Below are 26,059 nucleotides of genomic sequence, written 5' to 3'. Positions count from 1 at the left end.
GCTGAAGACTGTAATTGACACACAGGCATCTCATTAAAGTTGTCTGACAGGGCAGGCACTGCACAGCCCATGGATTAACACACAACTTAGATAAAACTACTAGATTAGTTCAAGTTAGTCCTGTGTTTGCAGGTCAAATATTCTTGCTCACCCAAACACAGCCCAGTTACCAGCACTCCAACAGCACTCATGCAAACTCTCAGCAAAGCAATGCGCAGGGTTTGGAAGGATGGAAATGGTACTTACCACTGTGCAAAACCTTTTATTAAGTCCTCCTGGGACAAGTCGATCCGCACCTTTAAAAAGCAAATTTTATTTGTTTGTATATTATTCAGCATACAAAATGATTAGCTAAGCTAGCACTCCTCCCAAGTAAGACCCAATTTCCACTTCCAGGGCTGCATTTCAGGCTGAAGGGAAAAGGAGCTTCCCACATTCCCAGGATGGTGCTGGCATGAGCCATCTCAGTTTCCTACTTTGAAATTTACCTGCCACTGAAAAAGCAATCACAGTTTGCTTTTCACAGAATCAAAGTTGTTCACAAAATGTTTAAAGCACCATTGGCAAATTCTGGGGTTTAGTTGCGTGCCTTTCTCAGGTCCGTGTTTGCTTTCCCAGAGTGATTCCCCAGCATTGGTCCCAAGAACCACACCTTATTTCGGGATCACCCTTCTGAAATGAGGCAACATCACATGAGACCACACAAGCTTCCACACGAATATGGCCTGATTTCGGATGACAATCTGGCAGAAGATGTTTTTTCCAGATTTTCAGTGAGCTCCATTTCAGGATTACAGAACAGCAGAGACTGCCCATTTCTGTTACATCTATAGTGTGGATTGTTTAAACTTACTTTGCCCAGCTCCTTCCTTTCCTGTGAAATGAACGGCCTGCTGTTTTTCACTGCAATGTCCAGTGTCCTTTTCTTGACATTTTCCAAAGATTCAAAAAATTCAAACCTAAAAGTAAAGTTTAGAAAGGAGAGACTTAAGTCAAAACTTAAAATCCTGTAAGCATCAGTGGCCAGAATACAGTGACAGACTACAACATTAGTGGCCAGGACTTAACAGGGAATGAAGACACATGAAAGGCAAATCTACAGTTAGATTTCATTCACATTGCAAGAATCCTTTTCAGGCCCCATGAAAGATGTGTTCAGACTGTTCACTGTGCAGGGGGGGAAGGAGGAAAACATGCATCCATGATGAAATGCCATTTACCATCTTTTTTCCCCACCATGGACGATCAGCATTTTTTCCATGCAATCTTCATTACTCAGAGGAAATAGCTGAGCCAACCCCCAAGTTCACAGAGCAGCCTTGCACTGAAGGACTGACAAAGGCTGAAACCCGTGGCAATTAAATTCTTAATGGCTCTGACTCAAGCCTATGGCACACATCACTAAAGTCAAGTGAGTTTTGTCCATGCTAAATGACTTCAGTTCTGCCCACCTGAATAGCTTTTCCTCAAGTCAGAGCTGTAAAACAGGTAATGTGTTTTGGAGTTAAGCATTGCCCAACCTATTATCCTTAATTGAGGATGTACAGGATACGTCAATACAGAGGATGAGGAAAATGAGATGATGTTCTCAACAGCTGGGCTGGCACTAAATCAGTGGAGCTACTGGGGAATAGACAGAAGCAAAATCCACAGCCACAGTGTTTTGAGTGTTAAGATGAACTATTTTCAAATCCTTTCTCCATTTCTGACTTACACGGAAAGGACACAACACAGAAGAAATCCAAGCCACCCAGGATCACCCAATATTCACATATTTTCACTATGTGTACCTTCCTCTAATTATGGGATTAAAACCACCTCTCAAAAGAGCTCTACTTCTAAGCATTACTGTCTTTGGGTTTATATAAAACACATTCCATTTCAGTGGCAGAGCTGTGCACGTGACACTGTTGGCAGACGCAGGAGCATTTTATCCTGCACCACCAGGTCTTCATGACAACATCCACGTGTCTGCCCAAACAATGGTCCAGTCTCAGAAGGCTCTGTACTTCTGCTTTGGACTTTTGGAATGATGTCAGAACAAGTACCAGGCAAAGCACTGTGAGCAGAGAAGAAGGCTCTGTGAGGTATCTGAATGAAAAGATTCTCTCTGCCATGACAGGAAGCTAAATGTGGGTAGGGAAATGCTTGTTTGCAAGAAAGCAAGTGCAGCCTGCACCTGCTGGGATCAGGGAAGGTGCAGAGAAGAAGGTGTGCTCTGCTACAGAGGGACAGACAACACCACAAACTGAACAAGGCCAGCCCCAAGTACTCGGAAATCACAGTTAAAGTGTCATTTGTTTCAGAAGACCTGCAAATGTTCACAGGACAATCGTTAGGACCCACAGCAGCACACCTTAGGATGCTCTTTCATTACACAGACACTATAACTATTTCAGCCACAATCTTAATTAATATGTTCTTACTTCTCATCATATTGAGGGTTCAGTGTTTTTTTCTTAACAGAAGTCTTCTTCCTGCTTGTCCATCTTCTATCTGGAAGCAGGTATATACGAACATATGGATCTACTCCACGATTGGAAGAGGGCACTAAGTTTCTGTTAAAAGAAATACAGACAAGCAAAGCAGGTTTTCCCACTGTGTGTTTTAATAGCTTGACTGACTCTCTTGGAATTGGACCAAACTTCCTGGGCCAGAAACATTATCCTGGGAGTTGGAGCTAAAACTTTAATGACATTTAGTTAAACAGAATTTTCACTACTGAGTGTGTGGCCATTTATTTGGGTTCCTAATTTAACAATTACAATTCAGTCATGGGTATCAATCCCTGCCATGTTGCCTACCACGACACCCCAAGACACACATCAGTTGCCAGTGCTGTTCAGAGGAAGTTTTGGGTGGATGAAAGTTAAAGTTTCTCTACTTCAATGGGCACTACTCACTGGCTCTCTCCCTGGCCTGCTGCTGGCACTGACCAGAGCTGGGCCTAGTGAGGCTGCCAGTGCTAAGGCATCTCCTGCTGCACTGGTTCTGCTCCAACTTTGTTGAATGACTGACACAAGCTCAGAGCGCTCTGCCCCTCTCTTTCAGTGACTGTCAGCATTACCTGCAGCCATTCACCAGCACGACGAGGCTCTGCCGTATGGAAGCGTAACGCACTGTCAGCTGGATCTCTCCCAAGGGCATTTCAGTACCACTGCAAGACAGTTGCACAGTCAAAGCTTTTCAATACTGCTATTGAACAGACTACATGCAGACTAAAACCAACTTTCAGGGCACTATTCTTCTTTCTGGCATCCTATGGTTTGTTTTCTAGGAAGCAGCTGCACCACAGAGGTTCCACACAAACACCACCATCCCTCCTGCCTCCAGAGGTACCCGATGGGTTAGTGTGTTACACTAACACTCAAGAATGTCTCTATATATAAAATGTGTGGTTTTCTATTTCATGTTATTAAAGTGGCTTCAAATCCAAAATATTGCTTTAAAATGTTTTAAAATTAGTTTATAAATTAAGCCCTGTTCAGAGATAGAGAATTTGCCAGTTCAGGAATACTAAATTGACCAGCTGGAGCTGGGTTCGATGTCCAGATTTATAACTATTCTGGTGCTCTCTTAATTGAGATGGGCTTTCTTTGCTACTTTTGCTCCTTAGGGATACTACAAGCTCCATTCTGGGTCCTGAGAGGGACAAATCCTTCTCTCCATCCTCCTTGATGGATCAGCCTCACAGTGCACACTGTGGGAAGCACACACACACAAGCACACCTATCCACAAAAACTCTGTTCACGGCATTATCAGTCTTAAAATTTGTTGGATAAAACACAGCATACAAAGCTTTAAGCAGCCAGAGGCACTTATCAGGACTGTACATTACTACAGAAGCGGGATCTCCAGGCTTCCAATATCCTATTGTTATATGAGTGTTATGGCCACAAGTGTTGAGAGATTCTTCAACAATATAAAGCCAACACATCCAGCATCTTCTAGGAAAGCCAGAGAGGAAATGCTTTCCCTTTACACCTGATCTGATGTGGCTCTTAGATTTATTTTGCTGATGACTGGAATACTTAGGTCAATTCTTCGTAAGGTGACTTGAGACCCAAGACACCAAATGACTTAGCAGTCCTTAAATTCACCTCTGTGCAACAATGATCTACGATACCTAAACTTTCCCAAGAGAAGAACAATCCAGCTCAAGAACACCTACTTATGAATGTCCAGATTGCTGCTACTTAATTCAAAGCAAGAAGAAGGCAGAGAACCCAATGAAGTGACACTGGGTGCGAGCCTGAGCTCCTGCACGACTGGCAGTGCAGGCACTGCTGCTGCTTCGCTGTGTGGCACTGATGGTGGGCGATGCTCTGGATTCTGCTTGTGCTCTGCCTCATCAGGGCCAGCAACAGTCTCACTTGGTGCAGGGCCTGTTGAACTGTCTTTAGTGTCCAAGTCTTCTGTGCTGTCCTTTTTTGGTAGAGATTCAAGTACTGCAGAGTCTTTGCTCACAGGAGGTATTCTTGAGACTTCTAGTGGGGAGACAAACTTTTGTTGGTTTCCATCCTTTTCCACAACACGCACGGGACCTTGCTTTGAGGCATTGACACCAGCCTTGACTCTTTCTGGATCAGGTTCCTCAACATTCAGTGCCTAAAAATCACAAGGGAGAGAAGTGAGTGCTGCTCCCAAAGTGCTGGGGTGAATGCCAGCATTACCACCCAGGAGGAAATTTCACCACAAAACTGTAAGAGCAGGAATCTGCCATTAGAGATGAAAGGAGTCTGTGGTATTCACTGTGGTATTCTCTTCTCTTGTCCTACTGCATATACATTTAACACTGTCTAACCACTCATTCAGAGCACAGTGAGAAAATGACTCCTGAGCATCAACGTCTCCTGCTGTTGAAGAGCTTTGATTTCTCCAGCTTAGATTTTCGTAGTCTAACTCTTTATTTTTGTGAGAAGATTTTCAGCCATGGCTCTACACGAAGTTTTAGGAAGCCTCGGGGATACCTCTCAGCTTTACCACACACTCCTAATTGCATTTAAAAACCTTGTCACAGTTCTAGTTTCTACTCATCTGTGAAGCAAAGCTTCCTTTCTCCACAGTCACCTTTAATCTCTTTTACCTAGTTAGAATTGGATTCTTCCACTAGGGAAGCCAAGTGAATGTGGAAAAGAACAACATACCCGCAACACAAGTTTCATCTTAATAAAGCTGTCTGAACTGGAATGGTCCAGCTGGAATCTCTGATCCAGAGTCATGTTTGGGTCCTTAAGTAAGTGGGATAGACATACCACTGAAGTTCCCAGGGCACTGTCCCGCTCCTTGTCTTTTATCTAGAGGGGGAAAAAAAAAGGAAAAAGAAGTTTTTACTAGATGGCAAACTGGGAAGCAAAGCAAGAAGGTATTTCAGACAGAAACCAAAATTAGCTTATTTACTTCTGGACATATTATCAAGTATGGTTACTTGCAAATGGGTGATGCCACCATTTCTGGGGTTTAACAAATTAGTATGTTTGGAGTAAAAATCCCATCTCTAACTATGCAGAGATGGAACTGCCTTAGCTGAAGAACCAGGCTCTGGGATTTACTGGACTTTCCCTACTTGATTCAGGGAAAATGTCCCAGGCAACTGGGATAGCAAGTGGTCTAAACCTTTACAAGCTTTTTAGGTAATTGTATAGCCTATTTAATCTCAATATACCTTCTAAGTTCAATTCCACTTCTGTATCTGAGTGACCAGCCATAGAACTGGCTGTGACTGAGATGTTGCTGGTGAGAGACAAGATTGCTTAACAAGTCAGAACACCAAGGTGAAGAGGTAGGGCTCTGATTGAGAATTATGAAGGCTGCAATTTCTAACAGCAAAATATTGATGTCTTTACGACAGACACACAAACCTGAATAAAATCTCCTTTGCAGTTTGCAGCCAGAAATATCCCACATTTAAACTAAGATATAACACGTTACATGATCCTAGAACAAAGGTAAATACCAGTATTACCTAACAGAGAATCATCTGTGCAACAACAGGTGCTGCTTCTACTTTTTAAGTGGGAGTAACACAGTAAAAGATAATCCCACATGGAAAAAAACAGCACTGAGCTCCACAAAAGAGGTGTATGCTACAGATGCACAGTTGGTCTTCAAAGGAAAAGCTTTTCTCTCACCTCAACATGGAGTGACTGGGAATGAGCATTGTGGACAAAGAAGGTGAAAGCCTGGCCCCACGCTGGATCTTTGCTGAAATTGCAAGTCTGCAAAAAGAACATCATGGCATACACATTAGTTTGTTCTGTAAGCAGCATAAGAATCCATGACACTGATCACCAGAGAGGGTCACAGTGACCCTCTTACTTTATTCAGTGATGCTACACCCCAGCTGTATGGATCCAGGTCAGAAGCGTGCAGAAACAAAGTCTCTGGCAAAACCAGAGCAAGTTCTGTGGGGTGTGGAAATGCCAAAGAACAAGTCTGGTGAGCTGCAGTTGGCCCCAGCAGTGCTGCCTGCACCAGCAGCCTGCCTCACCTGCAGCAAGGCACCACTCCCACCCTCCCACCTCTCCACCCAGGGAGGGCTAGAGCGCTGCTTCCAGCCTGCAGGCACCCAGAGCCAGCTCCCAAAGCTGCAGTGAGCTGACAGGGACGGGTATGAAACCTAGAGGGGCAGTTTCAAGGGTGTAGAGCTTGTGGGAAGAGTAGGATAGCATAGCTTCAGTACCATCCACTTCAAGGATGAAAGAGCACGGAAAGCACCCGTGGGGGCTCTGGCTGCTCCATAAACCAGCTGTCTCTGCCAGGCCATGACTGCTGGCAGCAGGGGGAAAGGAGCAGGGAAAGGCTACAAGTCTTACCTAGCTTAGGAGAGGCAAGTTATGTGGTAGGGAGAGAGAAAGCCAAAAAAGGTAAAAATGCAAGTAGAACCCAATTCCTGGGTGGAGTAGGTGGAAGAAACAAAGGAAAATAGGTGTCAGTGCTATATGTCCATGTGTAGCCAATAGGATTCATTCCTAGCTGTCGAGTCCAAAAGAACATAGGGCTGCCCTCATCTGCATCCAGCTGCAGGACAACAAACACAGCAGCTGCTTGGAGGGCGGAGCTCAGCTGCTGCTTGTACTTATCATTACATGATGAAAAGGGAACTGAAAGTGAAGAGGAGGAGATGCAGATATATCTTGTCCAGGTTAAAAAAAAAAAAAAGAAAAATCAGTAAACCTGTGAGACACAGGAATTACTCTGATGAAGGAACAAAGGCCAGGTTGGTGCAAATGACACCCTGTTCTGAGAAAGCATGAGCCAAATTTGAGACCCATCATTTTTTTCCTCTTCAACCCTTATAGAACTAGAGTATCTTCACCAATTTGACCTCATGGCAATGAACACAAAACTACAGACCTGTGGAGCGGCTGATCAGACACCCCTCAACCACCATAACTCAGTGACACAGAGGTTCCATGTGCTGACTGTCCCCCACCTCCTGGGCTCTGCTGCTCTTCACATCAGCTTCACAGGAAGTCCTTCCTTTCCCAGGAGCTACTTAGGGATATGCACCCATAAAAGAGAGAGTATTTAAGGAAAGCAAAAGAGTTAAACAGCCTCACCTTGCTCTTCTGAGTCTTGTTTCCAACTGTGAGCAGGACAAAGGAGGAAGGTTCTCGTTCCATCTTCTGTCATTTAATAGATAGAAAAAAGAAGCAAGCAGAAAAAAAAATTGAGAAATTTATCGTTTACAGGAAGCAATATCAAACCACTACTCTTACTTGAAATAAGTTGCTGGAAAACTGACAGTATTTTTCAAATGTGGGACATCTGAAGAACGTAGCACACAGGAAAGCTTTCAGCCATAACACAGCACAGTCTTACCCTCTACCATCAAGAGTACACATTTAAGCCATATTTAGGTTTCAATAGGTGACCAGTTAAAAACTATCAAAGGCTGGCAGGCAACAGAGAGTTGAAGGGTCAGTGGGAAGTCTTCATCATTCCTGAATGAAACAGGACTTTCAAAATTTGTTTCCAAGGCTCAGGACTAGCAGATAAAAGCGAGTCTTCAGCATCAAGTAACAAGTCCTTTCCAGAAGAAACAATACTGAACCTTTTGTACTGTGCTTCTCTGCACTAATGCTATAAAAGTTAAGGACGAGGAACCAGTCTTGGCACAACACTGCATACAAAGCACACACAATGAGGTACAGAATTAAGTGCTAGTAAATCAACTCAGTTGTAAAGATGGTATTTAGGAGAGAAGCTACTTGGAGAGACTGGGAAGCTTTATCCATACCTCAGAGCTGTGACTGTGCGTAGCTTGTTCAAGAAAAAAGGGAGAAAGACATTCTTCCCTATACCCACCACTTACATCACAGTAGCAAAATGCTGTATTTGGGGAAAAAGTAAATAAAAGCTATGAGGAAGGAGGCATGAATGACAGAGAGGTTTCTGAATTGCTCTAAAACCAAGGTGGGGAGGAATCTGGTGGTCAGGTCTCCAGTGGACAGGAAGGTTACCACAAACAAGCATATTCCTCCCACCCCAGTTCAGCATGGGAAGAATCACTGCAACAGCAGAAAGGATATCATGACTTAATCAGATGTCTAGAGGCTCTCTGTGTAAAGCATAAAATAAAAGGCAACCACACACACAATCAAATATTTCTGTGTCGCATTTCCACTTGGACCTCTTAGACTTTCACTGGGGTAGGGGTGGGCTTTCAATCCCTGTTTTGAACCCCCGATCACTTAGATTCTGACAGTGGAGACATTATTTCTCTTTAACCACAGCCAGTTATGACAACGCCACATAATCCAGAACACTGTTTTGCAAGCATGGGAGAAAAAATATAAATCTTACTTTGAGGTACTTGTTATTTTTGATCTTCTTTGCTCCACAATCACCATTCGAATATTCAAAGTGGTTTTTCTGAATTAGTAAAAGAGTATTAAAAACAATTAGTTTGTGGTCTTAAAAAAAGAAGGTTAAGAGTGAAGACTGCTGCATGTGGTTTGTACTTACTGGAAGGTTGAAGGCACTGTCCAAGTAAACTATCAGAATTGCTGTAGGCAGGCCCTTCTTATCCTGCAAAGGGCAGGAAAGATAAACCAAAACAAAGCACAAAGTAGGCACAATCACCCACCAAGGACAATGTAAACATAACAAAATTCAAAGGACAGTTTCTGAAGGCATAAACAGTTCTGCCTTTCTCCTAAAACTTGCAATTTAGGGGAGCACAAGCCAAAACAGTGTGATAGTTCTGAGCAGACAAGTAAGAAGATGTGTAAGTCTCTTCAATTCACTGGCCTTAATGCTTGTTAATCTCTCAGTGCAGAACTCCTTGGGTTCCCCATTGCAGCCAGACACAAAAAAGCATGCTTAATCACATACATCAACATCAATCCAATGTCAGCAGAACAAAGCCTGGAAATAATTTTATTCACTTCAATGGAACTCCAATGGTTTAGGTTGGTTGTGAAGAAACAGCTTCCTTGGGAGGTGGGCTTTATTTATCCAAGCAGTTCTGCTGGACAAGCAACACATCATTTGGAAACATAGCCCTACTAAGCACCAGTGCTTGGTATTTGTCTATGACTAATACAGGTTATTTCAGGGGCTGGAGGTCCTACACAGACCCTAGATGAAGAGGGAGGAGAAAAACTGTCCAAAGTAAGGACCCGTGAGAAGCTGCTTTGCAGTGAGTCAAGCAAAGGTTTGCCAATTCAAGCAAAAAAGAGCTGCCAAATTTGAGTTACTCCTGAATTACCAAGGGAGTTGGGGCAAGCAAATGCTCTTCCTCTGTAGGAGCGGCAGGGAGGGAAGCAATCACATCAAAACTTTGTCAGATAAAAATAAACTCCCATGAGTTTGCCTGGGGTTCCTAATTTTACTCACTCCTTTGTTGATCACTGGACAAGGATCAGAGTACCCGAATCCTTTAAGCAAATATACTCACCTCATGTAGCTTTTCTTGGTCGTTTACCAGTGAAAGCCACTCCAGTTTTAAATGCAAGTGTCCGCTTGTTGTCTTGCTTAAGGGAAACCACTATACAGAGACAACAAAGAATAACTTGAGAACTGTGAGGCAGAATAATTTTTATATGTGTGGCAGTCTCCGAGACTTTTATACATTGTACGAGTTGTACTCTGAGCACCTTAGCTTGCATTTTTGACACTCAGATTGTAGCATGTCCATCTATTTAAAAACACAACCCCCCAAAAAAATGAAAATAAGATACCCATATACAGGCAAAGCATATAGATATTTCCAACCAGCAGCGGCACAAGACAGGCACCCTGACATTGTTTGCATAGTGCTGGGTTGCAGGATGAACCACAATAAGATTGAATCATTTCTTCCCTCAGCAATCAGACTGCTTCACCAACCCTTTTCTGCAGCCTTGTACAAAACACTTGGTACAAGTGGGACATGAGATATCAACACAAGATACCCCACTGCTGGCTCAGAGTAACTTCAGGGTTACCAGCTTGGTCGTAAAATTACTGTACTGGCTACTTTGTAAGTTTTCTGTGTGAAGGTATTTTCTATTTGTGAAAGTAACACAGTTCAAGCATACAAGGAAGCTTTAAGCACACAGAAAGTGGCAGTAGCAGAAGGGGAGCATAAATGAGTACATGTAAGCACACACCACCAACCACGTTTAGAAATAAGCTGTAATCTTTACCTCATCAACAGTTCTGTCATTCATTACATCCACTAGGCCTATAAGCAAGCTGAAAGGCAAAAAGCAAACATTTCAGTGTATATTGAGGCATAACAGCATGCTGTTGTTGGGGAGAAAACAAACCACCAGCAAAAAAGCCCACACTCTAGTCTGTTCCAAATAACAACTTTTCCACATTACCTGCATGTGTGTGTGTGTGTGTGTGTCTGTGTGTGTGTGTCTGTGTCTGTGTCTGTGTGTGTGCGTGTGCGTGTGTGTCTGTGTCTGTGTGTGTGCGTGTGCTACAATGCACTTACACTTTAGAAATCTCTCCCTTGAAATACTTCCAAAACTCAAACTTTAAGTAAATTTCAAGTCATGTAGTAACTATTGCTTCAAATGGCTTCCCAGGATTCCCTGCAGGAGTGTGGGCTATTCTCTACCTTGCTCAAAGTTAGTTGCACTATGAACTAATAACTTGGGCAAACTCAACTGGGCAAAGGGAATTGCTTCCAACATTATTAAATTACCAATATGAATAATCCAGGTGTCCTGTAGCAGAGGCTACTGGATCCTGAGCAAAGGTCATGACAATTTACCTGCCCATAAAGTCATCTTTATCTGGATCTTCATCATACAAGTCCACTTCTAAGTCCTGACCAGGCACTTCATGAACAACAAACTGGAGGAGAAAGAGGCATTGATTAAAACCAAGAAGCATTCACATATGTTTATTTAGGCTCAGGCTGTGGACAAGAACTTGCCTCTAGACAGCTATGCAACACATTAAGGATATTCCCTGTAACAAATGCAATTGATTATAGGTGAAAATATTTCAAACTCTCTTTGCTTGTTTTTGAACTACAAGTTAAACCTCTCAAACTGGTATCCCTGATAAGTGGAGAGGCACCAATGTTAGAGCAGCCTCCAGCTGCACAGACTGCTGCACTGATTAATATTTAAAGCAGTGCTTTGCACCTCCTCCAGAAACCCACACACATAAATCAGATCAACCCGAATGACATTCCAAGTTTACAATGTAAATTTGAACTTAGTTTTAAGGGACAGAAATGCCTCAACCAAGTCACAAGGGAGTCCACCTGCTCCACTGCAGTCAGCTAAGAGAAAGTCCTCCAAAAACAGGGATGTAAATAGCTGTGCATCCTACAGATGGAGAGATCAAAAGATTCAGTACCTCAAATGTCTCATTCCAAATGGGATTAAGATCTCTGGAAACTGTCTTGCTCCGATGCTGCACTGTGCCAACGCGAAGGAGAGCGTACGGATCAGACTTCCCTCTGATTGCACCAAGGAAACTGTCTTTCTGGACAAGGTTTTCAGCTTCTAGCAGATGAACCCTTATTACACCCTGAATAAAATAAGATACAGAATTGGTCATGAAAATGCAATTTTTGGATAATTATAATATGCTGCCTCCTAAAACTAGTTATTTCAGGCAGCAAGGGCAGTCACGGTGACAGTTCTGCAAAGACACATAGTTTGATGCAGTACATTTCCAATGACAGCTGCATTAAAACACTTTTCCCACCATTTACCTAGAGGGGAAAAAACCCTTAAGCAGATGCACAATCCAATCTAGATAACTGTGTAGGAAATAATATTCAAGTTATTTTAAAATCAGAAACATACATATGCACACAGTATTACAGCCACATTAAAATCACATGCGGAGATGAATTCCCAGTGATTGCAGAAGGAACTAAGCACATTGCTAGGTTCTTATTTTATTGCATGGTGGCCATTCAACTTCAGTTGGGTGATACAAATTTGCAATAGGGAGCATCCTTTTGTCACTTATTTATATTAATCCCTATTAATAAAATTATCAGCTATTTGATGGATGAAGGAGTTTGAAGACCTGGATACGTCAAGCATTTAAGAGATTTTTTCTTGAGGTTTTTTCCTGATTTTTTTCTGTAACAGAGATGTCACCCTTCAAGTTGTCTATTTACTTCCCCTCATAGCATTAGCAAAAATAATAAATAGCCTGACACTCCTTTGCCATGCAGTTATCCTCTCATGTGAGTACACCACAGATCTTCAGTTAGAGACTAAAGGTTTAATTGCTAAACGAGCTCAGAGTCTGAACAGACCTATGCTATGTAGAGAGGGCAGGAATCCCCAGTGACTGTCCGCCTTCTCCCAAATTATGAACTATTCAACATCTGCTTTTATATTTCTGAAATATCACCCAAAACTGCCCATAATTAAGGCTGAAAGAGCTGATTCAGAGGTCTAAGTCACTAAGCTTGCAAGTATCCACATAGTGTCAAATGCACACTCAGACAGAAAGACCTCACTGAAAAAAACAACTCACCTGGGGGATAGGAAACCTCAAGTGGGCAATGTTCATGTTCTTTTTCAGAGGCACTGTGATCCTGTTCGGTAGAACCAGTCGTGCAGCAATGAAGTCTTGAATTAAAGAGTCTGACATTACACTGCAGGTGGGGGAAAAAGGCAATCTAAATCTCTACAGTCAATCACAATTCAGTCAGAATGAAAGAAATGGGCACTGCAAAGTGAGCAATACTGCCTAACTTCCCCCCAAAGGGTGTCAAGCATGGTAATGGTTGAGTCATCATCCCTGGAAGTATTTAAAAGACCTGTAAAATTGGTTCTTAGGCAAGTGGTTTACTGTTGGGCTTGGTGGTGTTAGGTTAATGGTTGAACTTGATGATCTTTAAAAGTCTTTTCCAATCCAAATGATTCTATGAAAGAGTTGCAGAGAACTTCAGTTTAGTGATGCAAGTTTGCAGTGTGGAGCATCCCTATTGTCTGATGTGAATTTGACTCCAGCAGGCTGTAAATGATGAAAGGGAGCTTAGGCTGTGTGACATCATGCACACACCCAAACAAGTCAAACCCATGTGCCTTCTGGGATGGGCAAGGTGAGGAGGGGATCAGGAAGTTTCATCATTTCACTGGGTGCTCGAGGTCTCCAAGTAGTTTGTTTTTAAGACTTGGAACATAGCTCAGCACACACTGATGCCTGCTCTTGGTCACATTCTGAGACCTTATTGTAAAATGGAAGGAGAAGCCAGCCAGATTAAAAAAAAAAAAGGCTCATTTAGTCATTTAGTTTAATAGAACACCAAGCAAAAGATAAAAGTGTTTATCTTGGAATACTTTGTGCTAAGAAGGAAAACCTTGGTTGAAGTAACTGGCTGAATTGAGGGTACAGGCAGTCGGACTCCAAGGAGCCTTCCAGCCTAATTACAACTTACACATTTTTAACTTCTTTTAAATCTTTTCAATTCCTCTCTTTGTATGGCAGGGAAAACTAATTTGAACTGTTTTTCCTGAGCAAGAAATAGCTAATCACAGATGTCCAGTATTCTCCACATGATTAATGAGAGGATTTCAATATACAAGTTGTCATGAACAAAAGACAGAATTAAGAAAAAAAACCAAGAGTACCAAGTATCTGAGAGACTTTCACCCTCTTGATAAATTTAGTGCTTATAAGGCAGCTTATCAGTGTAAGACTATGTAACAAAAGCATGTTAAACCAGGAGCCTTGATCAGGTTGTTGGCTTTCCTGTAAAAAACAACCCACACAGAAGTGTCACAGAATTACCCCTTCTCAGGGTACACCCAACTAAACACTTGTATGTGAGGACAGAGGACTATATCCAGTTTCTTTGCTCTCTTAAGTAAGCCTGATCCTTTTGAAAGGGAGGGCTCTTGTTAAACCTGTACTTCAGCCCCTTCATGGTCAGGCAAGTTTTGCTCAAGCTTTCACTGCAGCGCTGATGACAAAGCAAAGATTTCTGTGTTCAAATCCCTGTGAGAGAACCGGGGAGAGAAAATTTAGGACACCAAATTTGCACTTAATTATATGAGAGGCTGTAGGTTGGAACACCTACATATCATCTCCCTGCAAGGATTAGGGAAACCAAGTTAGGAAAGAACAGATTAATCCCTCTGATAAAAACTGGAGCTCTCAGATCAAACTTCAGGGCAAAAGGCCACTCTGGCCTCACAATAAGAGGAAAAGACAACTTCCTCTCCCTCAACATCAAAAGTCTTCAGAGGCCCTTTAATGCATGAACTGGCACCTGAAGTAGCCAGACACTTCCACTGAGTCCGCAAACCATGAGCTGCAGGGGAACAGAAGTGTCTGCATTTGCATTGGAAGGGAGAAAGGCACAGGCTGAGTAATCAAATATATTTTGATCTTATGTAACAAGAATTTTTTCTTTACACTAAGGAACAAGGACAAAGTGTATCCCCAATCTGGTAAAACAGTTTGAAACTTACAGTATTGAAAAGCACTAAGATTTTCATCCTTGTGCAAATTTTATGTGCAACACCAACCCAAGAAGCACTGGGGAAGAGCTACAGTTTCTGAATAACCTAAAGGGTAAGCAGTTTACACAAAAAGAGAATGTTTCCCCTTATAAATCTGGTGCACTTTTTCTTTACCATGGATTGTATTTGAGTTTGCAACTATTTGTCAACATTAAATCATTGTCATTTGAGGAATTTACCATTTTCCTCCTAAACACAACGAAGCGATTGAAGCAATTTTGACAGACCATAAAAAGGATCTTCTGTTGGGGTAAAGTAGATATGCGGCGGTCAGAGGAGGCAGAGACAACTCAGGCAGCAGTTTGATCAGAAGGCTCACCGAAGACAAAGAACTTTGTTTTTAGTTACAGCTTCAGTTTTATCTACTCTTGTACATAACATGCCAGCACACTATTGGTTAGTTAGTTCACCTAACAGACAAGGAAACATCTTACTGGTTACAAGGTATCACACATTCTACAGATGGCTCTCTGGTCCTTAAGGATGCATTCATCAGTTACCTCAGACCTTTGGAGATCCACACACACACACTGCCATCCCCACAACCTTCCTCAGGTTTTGCAAACGCCACAGCAAGATACTGTGGCGTGAGTATCAGCACACCACCTTTTACACAAGGTTCTCGAGAATAGCTTTGATGGTTACTGAAGACCAACTTCCAAACACTTTTTGAATAAAGATATAGTGAAGCAAAGTAGACACTCACTTTATCCCTGGGACATCCAGGAGGTTGCTCATGCCTGCCCAGTTGATTTCCAAATGCTACAAGATCAGGAAGAAAAAAATATACAGGACTGTTAAAATTTATTTCAAAACAAATGTTGAATTTAAAGGGTAAATGACTCTAAAACAAAGCCAGCTGTTTAAAGAAAGGAAAACCTGCACCAGTAATTGACTGCATCTGTACATTAAAACCAACAGCTGGTATCAATTCTTTTATATATTTTATCTGCCATCCTGGTATCACTGGGACTTAAACTGCAAGCACAAGGAAAGACAGCACTTAGCCCTTAGCAATGGCCACCGGCAGATGCCCTGGGTTCATGCAGGAAATCCAACAGCTCTACCTTGACCTTGAAGTTGCTTCCTCATCCTTTCACTTAGAGGTTGGCCTATGCCCCCAGGCAGGGGGATGTCTGTATCCCCACTCTTACAGTAAACAAAAAGAGGGCTTTTTCATGTGCTAAAATAATGCTACTAAATTTAAACACAAAACCACCTCATGCAAGACCAAAAATGTGTGACTCCCATGAACTCAAGCAGAGCATAACCAACAAGCAAAGCTGTGTGCCTTAAGATAACTAAGTAGCTCTTACAAGACTAGAAGGTTGCTCATATTTTATTAAACCACAATTCACTACAAGGCACATGACCTTAAACAGGCAAGCTTTCAAAAGGCAACCATAGCTTAATGGTCTCCAGGATGACTCCATTTAAAATCTATGAATGGGAATATTCATCAGCCAGGAACCTTGCAACAAAGGCCTAGGAAACTGTGCTGTCACTTGAAGAAAGTCCTTCCACTCTTAAGAATGAAGCAAGTAACTTTTTAGGCACTACTGCAGAAGTATAGAGAAAATTCATTCATGCCCTCCTGGAGTTCCAGAGGAGCACTGAACAATCAAGAGTTTGTTACTCAAGCACCTGCATCACGGCGCATTCACAGTTACGAGGTTTGGGTTACCCGTGATGGACACTCATGTCACTCACTGAAGACCTATCCAAGCATTGAGACAGAGCAAAAAGCAAGAGGGCTGAAGAAGCAGTTCTGACTGCTACTGACTCACCGGTTTCTGCATAAAAAACAAGGTCACTGCTCCAACAAAAGGTGCCTCAGTAAGAAGAGGTTCCAGGATCACCCGCAACGTCCCATACAACTGCAAACCGAACAGACCAAGAAAAGCTGAGTGTTAAGGTGTTCTCAGGATGCAGTTTCAAAATTGTGAGCTTTTCAGTGATGGAGTAAATTTAAAAACCCTACTTGAAGTCAATTTTCTTTAGAATTTAGTAAGAACAATAGCCTCCTCCTGCCAAACCATTGCTATTGATACCAGGCAATGCTTGCTGTGTTTGTAGAGTCTCTCTGCAATCCTGCCATACAATGGAGCGCTCTGTTTGCTTTCAACATTGTAAGAACAGGTTGTTGGTTTAATCTACACCAGTTTATGAACATCCTGGTTCTTCTGAAGTTCTCTACCAACATGCAGCTCCTCTGAACTCCAGTGGCAGAAGCTGGCCCACACAAACTCAGTGCTCTAGCACTGACTGTTTAAGAGGCACACTAGAAGCTTAAAAGTGGTATTTAGGTGCTTTCCATGGAACCATCATTTCCCCAGCCAAAACACAAGGAGGTAAAGCCAATAGTTCCAAGACTGAGAACAGGTGATTTCCCAGTTAAGTGTCATGACCTCCCCACTGGAATGTGCCACCTCAAGCCCCAGAGAACCCCCAACAGACAACATTAGCACAGCACGCACCTGTACACCTTTCACGCCAAGATTAAATTTCGATATGTCCATGTGAATCTCACAGTCCCCTATGTAGCTGAAAGAAAATTCTCACATTATTCCACAGTTTGCAAGAGTCCCATGAGAAATTTGGGGCTGTACAGTGTATAAATGAAATCAACAGTTTAAGGATTGACAACAGGAAGAAATGGACTTTCAAGTGACTGAAAAGGGAAAGTTGAACAAGGGTCAGATCTGCACAAGAGAATCCCTGCAGTCAGATGGGATATTGATATACCTGTAAAACATCAGAGCAACATCTATATTTCAAGGTTACTTTCCTATTCCTAATCTGGTGGTTGGCTGAGGTGAGCTTGCTGCAAGGAGGAGATCAACAGGATCATTCAAAACTCAGGTCAAAGCAATTGCCCTCTTGCTCCCTCCTCTGCCAAAGGCCCCACAACCTGGTGACCCAGCTCCCAAGCTAGTGCAGAGCTGTCCTGCTGTTACTTGCCAGGTACCCACCTTGCCCACACCCAGAACGCCCATAGATCACCCTCACCCACAACCCAAAAATCCACTTGAAGGGCAAATTTATCACTAAAAATAACGTGATTTCCCTGAGGCTGAACTAAAAAATGATGACTTAGATTTTGGTCAGTTGCCATGGAAAACGTCAGGCTTTAAATAAAGCAAACGCCAAATGCGGTATTTTGGCAATTTGGAAACCACTTCAGAAGTACAAACATCACTTCACGCAGAATCTGACAGCCACTCCCCAGGGAGCAGAATGTAGTAGAGCTGTTGATGCCTCTGGCAAAAAACAATTGAAGGAAGCTACCAAATTCCCTTTCAGGCCTCTGAGAAATAGCTCTGGCTGCAGACATACAAACACCCTGTAGGCAAAGCAGGGTGTAAAGGTACAGCAGTACAGTGAATGTGCTGTGCTTGCCTCCTGCATGCATAATTTCACCCCATAATGAAAGGAAAAGGACAGGATTTCTGCTCTGACCGCATGTAGACACGCAAATAACACTGAAGTTGCCACAAATTCACACTGTAATTTGCACATAGATTCCCTCCCACCCCCAAAAAAACCTGCCAAGAATGTGCAACCCTGTGAATTTGTCCTCATTTTTGCAAGCTAAGTTCTTTGTATGTTTGTTTACAGATAGTCACTTAACAGAATTTTAAGAGCTCCTAACACAGAGATTAAAGCCTTTAATGTTAGAGCACTCTTATTTCTTAAATAACCAACCACGCAGGCCATGCCAAAACTAACACAATCTTTCTTAAAAGCTAGTCACATAATTGAACTTATTTTACATTTGTTAACTTCTACAGTTTTGACATTATCTTGCAGCTCATTACACTAGGTGCTAATAGAGCATTGTTACAATAAAATTCTAAATGAGAAGTCAAAATGCCTTCCTCAATTTGCAGTAATTAATCCAAGAGGATTTAATTCAGCTGTTGCCTGTGTCCAACACAAGTCAGAGCTGTGGTATTGCAATTTACAGCCTTTACGCCTTTCCACACAATCAAAAACTCTTCCTACTCAGTCCTAGATATCTCTTGTCTCCAGTAACACTACAACATCTGCTCAAACTCCACTAAAGCTCAAAGTATTGTTGCACACTTGTTTTGACTTCTTTGTCCAGGCTGACTCTCATTCCAGCTTTGAAAACTTGCCAGTTTGGAAGTCAAGAGATTCTAAGTGTAAATTGCAATTAATACATTTTTATACATTACACTATCCTTCTATGACATCTCATGTGCTTTAAGTGTCACAGAAGATGATGGAAAAGGAAATTCAGAACATTTCCTATGCAACACCATTATGAATAAAATCATATTAATGGCAAATTGTTTGGAGATCTCAAAAGTATTGACAGTTTATTTCCATTTGGGATCTCATATTTCAGATTTGGGAATTTCAAATCCTAGTCTGGCAGGGATCTCACGTCTCATTTAGGCACTGCAAGAACCCTGATACTTTCTGTGTGTTACATGAAAGCTGTAGATCTGGTATATTTGCACTGGAAAACAGACACATATGCAGACACCAGGACCTTCAGACAGGTAAATGACCAATTTTTGTACAAAGACCTGAGGGTAAGCAGTGGTGATCATAACACTCCTGTTCAGTCCTATAAGCTGTGACAAAATTTATATAACTTAATTTAGACCAATTGAGTGTATCATCTCAGAGACCAAGAAAAATATTTTGAAAGAAGACTTGCAGTCTCCTTTCTTGCCCTTGCCAAAGATCTCTGTGCCTCACCTCTGTGTAACCACCTCTGAGCCCTGGTTTTCCTGTCAAAAACTCAAGTATCGTCTTTTTGAGTTGTAACAGTCAAGACTGCAATAAGATGGTACTCTACACAACCATTCCTAATGCCCTGATGCTACAACCATATAAGCTGTTAACAGATTTAATTAAAGCAGCTTCTCAAGCTCTTTTAGTAACTCCATGCAATATAAGATCTACTGCATCCCTGACTCTACTGACAGCTACTGCACATACAAGTAAGGGACTTTTAAGTGCTATTTTTCACACTTCCCAAGCAAAGGATTTGATTTGTGATACCACATTGCTAATTTACAACAGAAGAAAGGAAGCCCCTCTTCTCATGGCACAGAACTGAACCACAGCATTCAGCACTGCATCATTTTGAGGAGGTCAGAAGTACAGATTAAACAAAGCCCTTCATGAACCACATTCACAAGTGGCTATTAAAACTACACCAATGATTCCATACCAACCACAAAGGAAGGCTAAGAAGGAAAGGTCCTTTCTAGTCCTGCCCTTTTCCTGTGTTTTCCCCATGTCAAGTTAAAGATTGGGCTTCACCAACTAGTTGCCTCGTTGATAAAACTGGAGTAAATAAATTTCTCCTCCTGTACTGCTTTGAGACTGAAAGCAAAAAGCATCTACAGAGTATGCCAAGATTTCTGGATGCAAGACACTGCCGAACACATAGGCAAACAGCACTGGAGTGGGGCAGAACTGCTGCCAAGGCAGGAGTGCTGAGCATCAGGAGAACAGCACCCTGTAAGAAGTGGCTGCTCAGCCTTCCCTGCTGCAGCTACTGTCAGTGCTGCATGCAGTGGTGACCCAGCCAACAGGTCATACTCACGTGGGTTTACCAGTGAGGAAACTCCCACAAAATTACAGCTAGCAAGGCAAAGGAGTCATAACAGGCAGACATGTTAATCCTTTAATGTCTGCTGCAACATAGCTACACTTCTCTGAAACCTAACCCAAGAGAGGAAGGTCAGTCACTGTGGTGTCAGCATTGCAGAGCGCACCACGTGGGCACCCACAGCACATCACTCTTCCCCAGAGCTCTGATGTCAGGACACACTCTGCAGACAGATCCAGTCATTTAAACCTCCCCAGCTCACAGTGACTGAGAAAAAGTGCCAAGGGCAGCAGCCTTACATTGGGCCAGCTCAACTCCATCTCCTCTAAGTAGCAGAAAAAACTGTGTTCCTTTGGTAACCTAGGAAAAGGCAGATAAATAACACCACTGCTCATTGATTTGATTATATTTCTGGAAGTAACACACTACCTCCTGCAGACACTGCATAATGCACAACTCAGCTTAGCTGCAGAAACTGATGCTGGGGCCTTAACACCGCCCCGGAGAAGAGACCCCCACCAAGACAGACAAGGCAGAGTGCAACACTCCTGCGTGAATACAGAAAACATTCAGATCATCAGATTACAGTTCAGGTCAGGTTATCATCAGCATGAGGAAGAGAAGTGTTTGGCCAGTTTGGAGATGCTGATGGGTCTGCCAGAAGGATAGAAATGTGGGGGTGGGGGAATCCCTCTGCAAAGGGTTGTTAAAAGATAGTGAAAATGAGTATGTGGGAGAAGCAGCCTGGAAAAGCAGTTTAGCAGAGAACAGCAAGCTTCTGCAGAGCCTAAAAGGCATTAGATCTCAATCTCAACATGGGAAGCATGAATGATTTGCCAAAGGCCCTAACACTGACCTGGCCATTACAAAGAGCACTTTGCTCCCAGGATTGAAGCACGACACCTGGCTGAAAATCAATCTGGTTTACAGGGAGTGATGGTGCTCTGCCAGGGCTGGGGATGCTGCCATGCCATTGCCACATTAAGCAGCAGGCACAGTTCTGAGGACCTCTGTGCTGTTGCCAAGACACTCCATAATTTCACACTGTTTTTTTCCTGGCACTACCATGAAAAGCCATTTAAAATTAGGCAGCTCAATCGCCCACTAAATTTACAGAGCTACAGCAGCATGCAAATGGTAATTTCCCCAGTAATTCCCTTCTCCAGGCTAAACTAGGAGAGAGTTAGCTCTCCTAGCTCTGCAATGGCTCTGATGTTAACAAAACACACAAGCTCATTCAGAACAGCCTGGGAGGTATTAAATACTTTATCTAATTTTGTTGTTGTTGTTAATAGAGCTAGAGGCAGTTTTCTGCTCAGAGAACAGCTGTAATCAAAAAAACAAATATGTTGGGTGGCACATGGAACAAATAGTGAGTAAAACAAGAAGGAAGGAATTAAAAAATAAATAGTGCAAGTAGTTCTGGAAGAACTGGAGAGGTTGGACTAATGAGAAACCACAGTGGGCAAGACAGACTAAGCACCTCCACACCTGAAAACTTTCAGAATAGGAAACACGGTTCCAAAACTTGGATTCTTACTGCCATCAATGGCAAAGCCAAGGGACACCCTTATTCTTATACCCATGGCTGCAGTGATGGGCCAGAGTAGGTAACAGTTAGACCTGTGCAGGTGCTTTCTGACTGAGATGCTGAGGCACAGCATTTCACTTCTGTATGTATTGAGGACATCCAGCTGGGGGCAGATTATCTCATACCACTCTAGGCTGATATAAGATAAGGACCTCTTCATGCTGATCTTAGTGGACCACATGTCCACATGAGGTGTGAAATGGGCAGTGAGTTAAGAACAATCAACATAATCAATGATGCAACGTTACCATATCTGCAGGTCTAGGGTAATTTGTCTTCTACCGATTTCTTTGGTATAAGCTTTTATTCCATTGATTCTAGGGCACTGAAATAGAGACAAACAAGATATGACATAGTCAATATCTATCAAGCCCAAGTGAAAAGTCCTATTTGCTCAGATCACTTTGAGTACAGAAGCATTCATTAAAGACTTTGCAAAATGGCAAGTAAAGTATGAGTAAACCACATTAGTTTTTCTTCCCTTAAACAGTGAACAGCCTTGGCAGTCCTCAAATACAGGTCTGGTGGCAAGAGACCCATGCTGCAAGCCTTAGGAAGAACTGAAAGCTCCTGTTGCAAGAGTGCAACAGAAAGAAATATGGATGTAGCCCTTTTCTTTCTATCTCCAGTCCCAGGATATTGACAGCAAGTGGGAACAGACATGTCTCTCTCCTGTATGAACTTTTCTTCACAGTCAAGATGCTCAAGTCAACACAAGGAAGGAACAAAGCTATGAAGGAGCTGAACATCAGACTCGCCTTGCACCTGAACCTTTCAGAAAAGGGCAGCCCACAAGCATTACAAAGGACTCACACTACCTTCTCACCAAAGTGGATCTTGGTAAAGGTGCATGTTTTCAGATGTACATTCTTTGCTCTGATTTTTGGTTCAAGAACTTCTTTAAATGTTTTTTCCATGATTGTTCCAAAGTATGGCCAAGCCTGGACAAGGACCTAAAGAACAGCAAAAGCAGAAATACACTGAAGATTCCTTGCATAAGATACCTTTTGTTGGGAAACAGACACACCCATTACATAACATCTGGCTATTAATATCAGTCCTTTTAAAATACCAAGTCACATTTGTGCACTTACATCATCCTTATGGAAGGATCCATCCCAGTTCCTCAGAACAGGAATTTGTTTCAGGAACTGAATGGTGAGTTATCAGTACCATACAGTCTACTGACTGCTTCTAACCACAGGAGCCAACAAAGCCCAGGGTTAAGTCTCTAAAGCATAATAGTCCTTAATTACTCTAAAGGGTCACAAAGTTTCCTGGAGTTAGGGTCATTTATAGAGGAGACAAGCTTTTACATCAAAAATTAAGTTTGCTAAAAAAAAAAAAAAGGTAGTCACTGGCTGCTAATTTTCAAGTTCAACTGTTTTGCTTTCAATTCCACCGAGTTCAGTTCCAGTCAGAGGTTACCTACACCTGCTGATGGGAGCATATGCCTTGGAACTCTCCTCTGGTAGGAGGAGATACCACTACTTTTGCTAAAATAATAATACATACACAAATATGTATATACACATCTATATATACACACACTCACACATATTCATACACTTGCTTTCTTTTTTTAATCTCAGAAGGAAGTGGCATTGTCAAATTCACCAAACACATATGAGCCAGGCTCAAACTGGCTTTCACCAAAACCTCAGTGGCAACTCTATAGTTAAGCGGCTCCATACTTAAGTACAGACACTGATGGGATTGAGCCACATTGTAGTGACTTGACAGCTTTCTCAGACTTGTCTCACAGAGTTTGCACTGGGATGTAGCTCAGAGCAGGTGGTCTCAAACTGGAGTTCAGAGCTCCTCACCTTGTTCAGCCACTCCACTCGTTCAACATCAGGGAAGTGAACCTGGATGCAAAGAAGAATAAAGTGAGTGCCACGTGCCATCTGTTTGGGCACACTGCAATACATGCAAAAGTTACCACAGAGTGCAGAATAAGTGTTAGAGTAAGCGTAGGTATGCCTTCATACATACATCCTTTATAATTTACTACCTCCTTGAAAACTTACAAAAGGCAAATAAAACAGTTAAGAACTGTAAAAGGCAAAAGAAGTCACATGCACTGATGTACCAGTATGCCTCTGGGCACATTTATATGATTAAAGCAAGTGTCACATCCTGTTCATGATGTAAAGCAGCATTAGATTTCTCATCCTTCTCTCTGTCATGCCCTGGGAAGCCATGAGAACCTGCTTTCTTTCAGGATCATGAGCTGTGTCGGACCTGTTTTCTGTGCTTGGTCACCTCAGCCAGGACACTGCACTTTGGAAAATAAGAAGCTGCTTAGGAAACTCAATTTATTGGTTGTGGCAGCATTTCACCACTAATATAGCACAGTGCCAAGGGCTTCAGGGAAAAGAAGTACTGTAAGAGTTCAAGCCTATTAGCATACACTATCATGTGTAACAGTCCAGTGTTTTCACCTCTCAGAGCTTTTCGAGATGCTAAGGACAAATTAAAATGAAGTAGTTGCTTATGCATCAAGTTTCCAAGTCAGACACGTCAAATGCCAACAAGTATATAAATCCATTACAAAATCCCTCCAATTCCCTGAAGTGATGACTTGCTTAATCACCATGAGGAAAACGAAATATGAGGCCTCTCTCAAGTAACTAACTGATCTCTCAGACCTCACCAAGAAGCTGCTGAGTGAAGAGCTACAATCACACATTCAAGTCTTATGGATGTGGTATTTGCAGCCAGTGTTGCAAGCTGGTAGCAGTTTATTGCAGAAGGGAAGGACAGTGCAGCAGCTTCTCAAAGTGCACATTCAGGCCCTGCTCTGCTCTACAAGAGCACTTGAATACAAAGACAATCTATCATCCAGCCTGATAAAAGTAACTGAGTATGACAATACCTCCTCTTACAGTAGCTGTGAATCACACTATTCAGGCAAAAGCTTGCTGTCAAATTCAGCAGCTTTCAGAGAGGTGCTCAGAGACGTTTGGATGGAATGGCCAACAGCCTGTATTTTAGTACAGCTTCATGTATGTTTTAAGAGCCCATTTTCCTTGCTCAAATCAAATTCTCTCAAATTATTACATTAAAACCCCCAAAGTAATATTACCATATTCTTTACAAGCATTTTCTTTTGATGCTCTAAATAGTAACTTTTCCATTAAATAAGACAATGCAAGTTCACTGAAACGTCTGCCTCCCCAGCTCTATTTGCATGATAAAATAATAACATAGCACCAGAAGGGACAATCAATACTGATAAACTGCTGCTGACATTTTACAGGGAGGCAGATTATGTGAATCAGGGGACCTCCACTTCACCTGTCAGCCTTTCATCTTTCATCAAAAGATCCTCCACCAGGGCACATAAATCCTGGGTAGCCTAAAGGCAGCTGGTCCCCAGCACCAATTCAACTGCCAAGCATCAATGTCCTGTGGCATTTGTGCCACAGCTTTGGATCAGCCACAGGCCGGATAGAGCAAGGATGGAAATAGCATGGCAAGCTTGTTCTTCAAAACACCTTAGAGTGAGAAGAGGGATATGACCCAAAACGAAGGACACATCAGGACTCAAGAAAACAGTTAGGCTGCCACATCCCAGTCAGAAAGTCACAGATCATAGAGGAGATCCAACAACATTCAGGGGAGAAATGTAGCACATTATTAACCACTAAAATTTCCTGGGATTATTCACTAGAGCCAAAGTTCCCAGAGGTACAACTGCCAGGGGCAACCAAGAAGCAAGTTGGTGGCAAAAGAGAGCTGGAACAGCACAAAGGAGCATCAGGAAAAAGGCAAAAACCATGAGAAGGAGGCAACAGGTAGACCTACCACAAGAAGAAAGCAAAATTGATTTCAGTACTTGAGCCACAGACACCTGAACCAGACAGCCCACAGCAAACACAAAAGTAACTGCAATAGATCACACAGCACTGTGTCACACCTCAGAT

At 42.4% G+C, this 26,059-nt stretch overlaps 1 protein-coding gene across 1 annotated transcript in view; it reads right to left on the bottom strand.

Annotated features, from left to right (window-relative positions):
* The window catches only part of ESYT3 (extended synaptotagmin 3), a 31,708-nt gene that overhangs the window by 1,469 nt on the left and 4,180 nt on the right, over nucleotides 1–26,059 (bottom strand). Inside the window, exons 2-22 of the mRNA XM_071561633.1 lie at nucleotides 23,957–23,998; nucleotides 22,949–23,083; nucleotides 22,379–22,455; nucleotides 17,424–17,490; nucleotides 16,734–16,823; nucleotides 15,653–15,708; nucleotides 12,953–13,073; nucleotides 11,810–11,983; nucleotides 11,214–11,296; nucleotides 10,636–10,684; nucleotides 9,906–9,995; nucleotides 8,972–9,034; nucleotides 8,810–8,878; nucleotides 7,564–7,629; nucleotides 6,133–6,219; nucleotides 5,149–5,298; nucleotides 4,173–4,609; nucleotides 3,068–3,157; nucleotides 2,427–2,558; nucleotides 854–959; nucleotides 247–296 (exon numbers count right to left, since the gene is read on the bottom strand). Coding sequence (XP_071417734.1) covers nucleotides 247–296; nucleotides 854–959; nucleotides 2,427–2,558; nucleotides 3,068–3,157; nucleotides 4,173–4,609; nucleotides 5,149–5,298; nucleotides 6,133–6,219; nucleotides 7,564–7,629; nucleotides 8,810–8,878; nucleotides 8,972–9,034; nucleotides 9,906–9,995; nucleotides 10,636–10,684; nucleotides 11,214–11,296; nucleotides 11,810–11,983; nucleotides 12,953–13,073; nucleotides 15,653–15,708; nucleotides 16,734–16,823; nucleotides 17,424–17,490; nucleotides 22,379–22,455; nucleotides 22,949–23,083; nucleotides 23,957–23,998 — 2,234 coding nt within the window. The remainder of the gene's footprint in view (nucleotides 1–246; nucleotides 297–853; nucleotides 960–2,426; nucleotides 2,559–3,067; nucleotides 3,158–4,172; nucleotides 4,610–5,148; nucleotides 5,299–6,132; nucleotides 6,220–7,563; nucleotides 7,630–8,809; nucleotides 8,879–8,971; nucleotides 9,035–9,905; nucleotides 9,996–10,635; nucleotides 10,685–11,213; nucleotides 11,297–11,809; nucleotides 11,984–12,952; nucleotides 13,074–15,652; nucleotides 15,709–16,733; nucleotides 16,824–17,423; nucleotides 17,491–22,378; nucleotides 22,456–22,948; nucleotides 23,084–23,956; nucleotides 23,999–26,059) is intronic.

Source organism: Pithys albifrons, chromosome 8, assembly GCF_047495875.1.
Source record: "Pithys albifrons albifrons isolate INPA30051 chromosome 8, PitAlb_v1, whole genome shotgun sequence".
Classification (NCBI taxonomy): domain Eukaryota; kingdom Metazoa; phylum Chordata; class Aves; order Passeriformes; family Thamnophilidae; genus Pithys; species Pithys albifrons.
The sequence above is the reverse complement of the archived record's forward strand: the minus strand, read 5'-3'. Positions and strand labels throughout refer to the sequence as shown.